The 8,752-nt window shown below is 51.0% G+C and overlaps 1 protein-coding gene across 1 annotated transcript; it reads right to left on the reverse strand.

Annotated features, from left to right (window-relative positions):
* Positions 1–1,598: 1,598 nt before the first annotated feature.
* Positions 1,599–4,882, reverse strand: Mrgprg (MAS-related GPR, member G). The gene is made up of 2 exons (NM_203492.2): positions 4,760–4,882; positions 1,599–3,296 (listed from the first exon to the last, which is right to left on the reverse strand). Exon 2 carries the CDS (start codon positions 3,260–3,262, stop codon positions 2,393–2,395), a length of 870 nt encoding a protein of 289 aa, NP_987077.1. The 5' UTR covers positions 3,263–3,296; positions 4,760–4,882; the 3' UTR covers positions 1,599–2,392.
* Positions 4,883–8,752: the final 3,870 nt, after the last annotated feature.

Genomic DNA, 8,752 nt, shown 5'->3' on the forward strand with positions numbered 1-8,752 from the left:
CCATCCACTGGATGTGTGCTTCCTGGGCTCCTCCTCCCTACCCAGAGACATGACTGCTGCTTGCTGGCTCTGAGCCCTTAGGAGCACACCTGTCAGTGAAAGATGTAGAACCAAGCAGGCAAACACACTAGCTATAGAGGAAAGAGCCCCCACATCAGGCTTCCTGTGGTGGTATGTGTACATGTGTGGGGGTCCAGACAGGTAAGAAGAACTGAGAACAGATTCCTGATCCCAGGAGCCACAGCACCACAGAGCCAACAGACAGCACCCTAGGCAGGGACAGAGGCAAGCAGCAAGGTGGAGGTGCCAAGTCGGGTGGGGCAGGGTGCACAGGGTGTCTCTGCCTGGCGTGAGAGGTGATGGCTTTGGTCTCAGAGATTAGGGTAGGCTACCTGCTGCTAAAGCCTAGCTCAGCTGTCCTGGCAAACTTCTGCCTCACCTGCAGATCTGGCTGAGAGCTGCCAGGTGACACTCTAGAGGTCATCTAGCTACAGAGGCTCCAGAAGGCAGGAGCCTAGCCACCCAGTGATGGAGTAAGGTCTGTCTTGCATCTGTTTCAACTTAAGCCAGCCCAAGGGCAGCTTTGACAGTATGTGAGCCTCACTAGGGCTAGGATAGACATGGCTGCTGCCTCTGGGCTTTGCCAGCATCCTCATACCCAGCAGTGGCCTGGGAAGCACCTGCCTTGTGCCCCGCATCTGTGTATACCAAGCCATTTATCATATTCCCCAGGGCTGTCAGCTGCTGAGATATTCACCTGTTGCCTCTGGACAACAGGTGGACAGCCCTACAGGGCCCAGGATCTCTGTCCTTGGGCAAGGAGGATGCAGCTGACCTCAGGTTTGTTCTTTCCTCTTACCCCAGGGGCAAGCCTTCCTGGAAGGGACCACTCTGTTCCTTGGAATCTAGGGTGAAGTGCACAAAGAATGGGCAGCTCTTCCCCACCCTGCCTCCCCAGAGCAGCCTCCTCCACTGGGTCCTCCACCTACCCCTCCTGAACCTATGCTGGACTTTAGTCTAAGGGTCTCATGTCTCCCATATTTCCTTTTAGAGCCACTCCAGTCCAGAGAGCTCCATCTCAAGTTTTATCAGCAAGCTACAGGGCCTAGTGAGAGACTCTGCCCCCGCCCCAAATGTGAATGACCCATGAGGGACAACAATTTAAAGTTGGCCCCTGGCCTCCATGCACATGTGTGTGCACTTACATGCAGATCCACATGGGCACCTAGACACATATGTAGAGGAATTTTTTGAGGGTCTCTGTTAGAAAGGTACATGACTGGAATATTTTTCATGCCAGAAGTTTCCATGCGGCTGGGCAGCTTGTTGCTGGCTTATTTTCCTGGTGTTTTTGGTAAGGTTTGAATGTTCTTTACATTTTAATGTTATATGTCTGGGTGTTATGGCTCTGCACTGTGTGCATGAAGTGCCTATAGAGACCATAGAGGATGCCAGATCCCCTGGAACAGATGGTTATGAGCCACCAAGTGGATCTTGGGAACTGAACCCAAATACTCTGGAGGTACATCCCATGCTCTTAACTGCTGAGCTGTCTCTCCAGGGCCAGGGCTTGACTGATTTAAGAACAACAATGCAGATAGGTTGCTTTCTGCTTTTTTATTTTAATTATTAAAGAAACATCATAACATGTACAAAATAATGTGTACTTTGGAAGCTTAGCTCTCTCTTCTCTCAAACTGTAGGTTAAGCTGGCTGACAGGTCAAGGTGGGGGTCTACAGAAAAAGCTTGAGTGAGCACAGTCCTAGAGGAGCCCAGAGCTGGGGATGGGATGGGATCTGGGTAGGATCCAGGGCCCCCTGCTTGCACTGTGTCGGCCCTTGGGGACACCTGAGAAGCAGAAGTGCCCAGGAAGCAAGAACTTGAGGAAGACTTGGGCACAGGACAGACTAGGTTTATTTAGTGATGAAACAGCTCCACCTTGTGGCTGCTATGAGTAGTAACACCAGGCTGGAGAATTGGGGAGGCGGTCAGCCTCAGTTTCTCCAAAAGCAGAGAATGCTCCCCAGGAGCTGATGCTGTAGTTCTAGTCTTCTGACTCATCTACGGCAGGAGGAAGCTCCTGGTGTACTGGGGTTGAGGGGCAGCTTCCTCAGGTAGGATGCTGTAGGGGCAGAAGGAGGTAGGATCCATGTCCTCATTATAGTTCTGGGATCCTCCTTCACGCACCTGCTTCTCTGTCTGTTCCTGCCCTCCTTGCCGTCTCCTGTGCGTGTTCAATATGCAATCTGGCCCCCATCCCTTCTCTCCTGCATACAAGAGGAAGCCATAAAATTCCCAGGATCAGAGCTTGGCCGTCGCAAAGGTTTGAGCAAGACTGGGACCCCCTGGCAGCTCTGAGGGCAGGGTAGGTGGGCGTATAATGGCCACTCTCTACACTTGGTGCATGGGCAAGGATAGCCCCCCAAGACCTGACTGGGACTCTTCCCCTAGAGCCCTGTTTAGGGCTACCTGCAGTGGGTCCTTCCTGAGCTGCCTGCCCTTCATGTAGTACAAGAGGGGCTTTGCACTGCTGTCAATGCAGGCCAGGAGGGTGGCCAGTGGAAAGAAGAAGGGGAGCAGGAATTTTAAGACTGGCCGCAGGCACCAGTAGACAACCAGGGGTAGGCGACAGAAGAACAGAAGGATCCCAGAGCACTGGGCCAACTTGCAGAACTTGGGGGGTGGCTGTGAAGAGCAGCAGTTCCCAAAGATTAAGAGAAACTTGCTTGCCCCACATGCCATGCCAGACAGTACCGCTAGCCAGGTGACACTGGTCCAATGGTACTTGAGGCAGACCAGCAGACTCATTCCGTTTTTTAGCAGCCCACAGGCGTTGGCTGGCAACAGCACGGCCGGCATGGTCAGGGCCCAGATCACGAGGCAGAGGACAACTGAAGTGAACCTGGGACGGCGGTTGGGGCTGCAAAAGGAGGGGAACATGTAGGCGAGGCAACAGTCCACACTGAAGGCAGCCAGCAGCCAGAGCCCCACGGCAAACCACAGGAAGGTGACTGGGAAGTAGAGTGTGTCCTCATGGCCCGACACGATCGTAGCAATAGAGAAGCCAACTTGGCATGAGAGGAAGAGGAAATCGGCAGCAGCCAGGTGCAGCAGGTAGGTGTTGAAGGGTCCCTTCTTAATGTGCAGACCGAGGTGCCAGAGCAGCAGAGCGTTGCCCACCAGCCCTGCAAGGCTGACAGTGAGGCTGAGGAAGAAGAGCACTTTGTTGAATGTGCCCCAGATGTTGAATATGGAGAACATCCTGGCTGGCTTCCGTGGGTGCTCTGGGAGGCCCCTGCAAAGGGTGACAGTGTTCACTACGAAGCTGCTGTGCCCCGAGTGTGGAAAGCAAGAGCCTGCAGCTTCCAGAGTCCGAGTTGTCTCAAGCCCCTTCCTGGCTGCATGTGATACCAGGTTACCCCCTCACAGCTGCTTTGCTTGGAAGCAGCTCTCTCTGCCCTCATCCTGGTTAGACAACCCATCCTGAATGAGGTGTCCCCATGCAGAGGCCCACCACATTCAGACAAAGGGGCCACAGGTGGAGAGACTCCCCTTTCTTTTTAACTGTAGTACCAATGTGAGAATGCTTTCTCTAAGGCTCTGATCACACCCACCCCAGGGTCTCTGATAGTGCCTGCTCTGACCCAGGACACTCCATTCTGTGCTAGGTGAGGCTTCAGGGGACTTTCCCCACACTGTCCTTTTAGAGCGCGACATTAAAGCCCAGGGTCCTGAGGAACTGTGGCTAACTCTGAAGCTTCATGTCAGAGTCTGGGACTTTGATGATGGGTCTCAGGGCCCCAAATCTTCTTAGGGAGCAAGCAGGAGAGTTTCTGGTACCCTCATGGAGGCGAGTGTTTCAGAGCAGTACCTTTTTCCACAGAGCCCATGATGGACCTTGTCCAAGATCCAGGGTATGAGGACCCAGGCTCTGGGGACAGGGACTGCCAGGGAGGAACAGCAATAGGAAAAGATAGACCAGGGCTGGGGGGTAATGGAGTGGAGAAGAGAGATGGACAGACAGACACAGAGAGAAATAGAGAATAGAGGTAGAGATAAAGAGGAAGGGACAGACATGGGAAAACATAGTCAAAGATGGAAAGAGATGTATATTGTGTACTTTACGTATGACCCTCATTCCTGGTCTGGGCTGTGTCCCCTACCCAGAACCCTAGCTATCTCTGTACTCACTGAGACCCAGCCTCCATCAGACCCTGCTTCCTCTCACAGGGCCAAACCTTCTGCAGTGTCCTGATGAGTATCACCCACCATCTCATCACCAAGCATCCTTCCTAGCACCTGTGGGAGATGGTGATTCAACCTACCAGTTCAGCTGTCAAGGTCAGAGTACAGGTCCTCAGGACCTTGAAATTAAGGACTGAACCTTCACGCATCAGAGTGGTGACAGAGGCAAGACTCTTCCCCTCTGTGAGCCCCCAAGGGTGTAAATCCAGACATCTACTCCTGTGTGGATTCTGGCTGGTGGAGCCAAGGCTAGATCTGAAAGGGGATGCGGTAGGTGGGGTGGGGCATCTTCCTCATCCTTGTTCTCCAATGGACCTGGAGCAATGAGTTTCAAGCCTGAGCCTCAGCTTCCAAGGCTCCCTTAACTGCCTTCCCCATAAGGTCCCTTTTAGAGGACATCCTCAGAGCCACCAGCACCCCCCTGAGAGCCAGGCAGGCAAGTGATGTAGAGGGTAAGAGAAGGGGTGCTTCTTGCTTAGGGAAGCAGGTAGAGGGGCATATTAACCTTCTCACCTGATGACCGCCTGCTGACAGTGGCTGTCTCCAGCTCGCTCAGCCCACACTTGTTGTCTTGATCTCCTCCTGGCCCCTAAATCCCCTTCTGTCCTCTGAGGCTGGCTCCTGCCAGTTCCCTAGAAGTGGGGTGGGTGTGTCACCTTTTCACGGAAATCAAAGGAATGAGCTCAAACAGAGCTGTCAGTGTGGGAGGCTCCTCCTTTTCATCTGGGAGATGAAAACAGAGAGCCTTGCACGCCGCCCATTCTGGAATGGTCCCTGGCCTTAGGTGCTCGGGACCAAAGGAAGAGATGACATCTGTAAAGATGGATCAGTCAGTAAAGTTCTCGCTATGCAGGTATGAGAATTTGAGTTTGGATCCCCTGCACCTTTAATAAAAGTTGGGCATCATGGTGCATGCTTGTGACCCCAGTACTGAGAGATGGAGACCAGAGGACTCATGGGACTTGATATTCAGCTGGCTATGCCAATCACTACATTTGCTGCAAAGTCTTATCTTTAAAAAATAAGGTATTGGGCCAGTGAGAGGGCTCAGTGGGTAAAGGTTCTTGCCACACCCAAGCCTGACAACCTAAGTTCAATTCCAGGGATCCCCATAAAAGAAGAAAATTGATTCCTAAAAGTTTCCCTCTGATCTGGACACATGTGGTGGCACATTTGTGCACACACACAGATAAACTTAAAAACATATTTAAGCCAGAGGTTGTGGCCCACACCTTTAATCCCAGCACTTGGGAGGCAGAGGCAGACAGATTTCTGCAAGTCTGCACAGAGTTTCCAGGTCAACCAGGATGGTATTGTGAGATGTTGTCTCAAAACAACAACAGCATGGACTTTAAAATGTTTTTTAATGTGTAGGGTAATTAAGAAGACACACACTCAGTGCTGATCTTTAGGCAGCACATACACCTGCACAGATGTGCATGCACCTACACACATGTGCACATAAACTCACACAGCAGTTGGAAGGGAATAGGGAGAGTCCAATAGAGCTAGGACTGCACAGTGAGATATTCTGGAGACTCACTGGCAGAGGAAGGTCCTGGGGAGCTGGGCACCCAGACGTTGGGTGGATAAAGACCAAAGCATGCTCTCATGCCTGAAGGTCTCTGGTTTATCTTCAGATTCCATCAAAAGCCAGGCGCACCCTCCAAGTCATCCAGTACGCATGTGCTTTCAAGGCTCTGTGTTATGGTTAGCTAAGTAAATATGCAGGAAAACCCATCTTATGGTGACTCAGACAGCTGTGGCTCAAGATGGCTGCCATCATGTCAAGCCAGATCCATACTCTGTCCTCTGTGGGATGCACCCTTACAACACACACAAGCACTGTGCAGCCCCAAATCTCCCCAACTTTTCATTGTTCTGGTAGGCCTTTGTTGTTGTTCTTCTTCAGGGCTTTGCCCTCAAGGATTAATATAATTGTCATAGTGTGCCGGTACTGTGAGGTGATCTAGAGGAGTCCACAGCAGCTGGAGAGTCTGTGCACCACCGAAGCAGGCAGCAGGGAGACAACCAAGCACTTGGCACCTCTCCTGTGACAGTGTAGGATTGGACAGGACTTTGATATTGGTTTTCGAATGTGACACAGAATTGACGTTCTGATCTGATAAGATATGGCCTGTGGTCTGTCTCTAACAGCTGCTGTGTGAATATGACCAAAAGTACATGTGTGATTTAACACCTCAAGCCCTGGGCTAGACAGATGGCTCAGGAGCCGAAGGTCTCCCTGCTCTTCTGGAAGACCTGAGTTTAGCTCCTAGCACTGAGGTTTCGTGATTGAACCAACTAAAGGGAGAACAGACTCGTCCTGGGTGTCAGAATGGGGACAACCTTCCCCTGTCCCCATGTAAACCCCAGTGTGTCCTATCCCTAGTGTGCTGAGGTCACCAGGCTACCTGTTTGTTCTGTGAGACCATTAGTTCCTGTTTGGTGTAAGTGGCAAACTGCTAAGCCTCTGAGACCACCCAGGAGGTCCCCAGAGAAGCTAAGGTCAGTGTCCTCGTGTGATTAAGCCTGGACCCCTCCCCCCTCTGACCCCATCACAGTGCTGCCTGTTGACTGGGACCTTATACCTGGAATCATCCCTGAGTCATGTGGCCCAAATGTCTCAATTTCTCCCCCTCCCCAATTTTAAATTACAGTTGTGTGTGTGTGTGTGTGTGTGTGTGTGTGTGTGTGTGTGCACTGAGGTCAGAAGCTCACTTGTGGGAGTCAGTTCTCTCCTTCCACCATATTGGTTCTAGAAATTGGACTCAGGTTGTCAGCCTTGGTGGCAATACCCACTGAACCGCGTTGCCGACTCCTGTTGAACAGCACTACCTTCCCGTCCTTTGAGCCAAACCGCTGCCATCTTTATGAGTGCAGCTGTATCTGTTTGAAGAAGATCACTCCAGATGGACTTGTTAATTTAGAAGTTCCCTCATAGAAAGAAAAACGGGGGAGGGTCATGGGAACCTTACCTATGTATACGGCCACCTCACCCTCAGCAATTTGTATACATTTCTGCGCAGAGTACAAGCTGTGGGGAGGGCGTGCTGGGTGTAGAACTTCCAGCCTGGCCTATGCATAAGCCAAATAAACTCCTTGGCTCCCCAGGGGCAGATGCTTCTTAGATCCCTCAGCAAGCAGAAAATCTTGGAGACTGCCCCCAAACCTTTCCAACTCCTCCACTGACCCAGTTGGTCCTGGTGGGGTTTCTGTTGTTACTGTTGTCCTTTGGTTGGTTTGTTTATTTTGGTTCAGTATAAATCATGTGACTTGTTACACAGTGTCCTAGGCGAGTGGTGATCTGTGGCTGGCCTTGTCATTGCCATTGAGTAATACTGTGGGAAGAGTAAACAAAATGTACAATTTTTTTTTCTATCCAAGGATTACATGAGACCACATTTCCCTTAAAAATTTGTAAAGAAATCACATGGCAGAAGTTGAGACTCCTGCAGGCTCAGCACTTTTGAACTCAAGGTTGTACTCTGCTCAAAACCTCAGGAGTAAAAACACAGGGGACCCAACTGGGCATGCGTGTTCCCTTCAGCAGGAGTAAAGCTTTTGTCTTGCAAATGCTTTGAATTGGATCATGTGGCAATTCCTTCGGACCCTGGACCTATTTCTAACAATATTGATGTTAGATTTCTGAGGCAGCTTAAGAAGATGGCAGGGGTGGGGGAAGTGAAGAAAAGAGACCAGTTAGTCTCAACAGAGAGGAGTGTTTATTTCAAACATCAAGGCAAATACGATGGGAAAGGGGTGTCTGCCAAACAGGAAGAGGGTACTTGGGGTTTATATAGGAGGTTTGGGGAATGCACCTGCTGGGGCTACCTGCAAGCCTGCAGTCTCTCTCTCCTGGACTTGTTTGTTCAAGATAAGGTCGTTTGTCTTTAGAAACTGCCTTGTCCTGGCTATGGGGATGAGGGTCATAGAGAGTAACTGAGTTTGGCAATGGCAGTGAAGGGGAAGGAGTTGGAGTTTCAATACAGGGCCTTGGTCAGGGTCTGGAAGAGTTTGTTTGAGGTTTGTTCCAACATACCCCAACTCTTAAGAGATAAGGAATGGGTCAGAGAGGATGGGGTTTCCAGATATAGGGTTGGAGTTTGTGGGGAAGTGAGCTGAGCATGAACAGAGAGGTCTGGGGAAGAGGGAGTTCTGTAGGCACAGTGTGTGTGTGTGTGTGTGTGTGTGTGTGTGAGAGAGAGAGAGAGAGAGAGAGAGAGAGAGAGAGAGAGAGAGAATGTGTATGTGGTGTGTGTGAGTGAGTGTGTTGTGTGTGAGAGTATGTGTGTGGTGTGAGTGAGTATGTGTGTGAGAGTGGGGGGGTGTGGGGGTGTGAGTGTGTTGTGTGTGAGAGTGTGTGTGTGGTGTGAGTGAGTGAGTGTGTATGTGAGAGTGTGTGTGGGATGTGTGTGTGTGAATGTGGTATGTGTGTTTGTGTGTGTGTGTGTGGTCCCTGTTGAGCAAAGCCTCAGATCATGAGGAACTGAGTCAGGCTGTACT

This window comes from Mus musculus, chromosome 7 (genome assembly GCF_000001635.26).
Source record: "Mus musculus strain C57BL/6J chromosome 7, GRCm38.p6 C57BL/6J".
In the NCBI taxonomy this organism is placed as follows: Eukaryota; Metazoa; Chordata; class Mammalia; order Rodentia; family Muridae; genus Mus; species Mus musculus.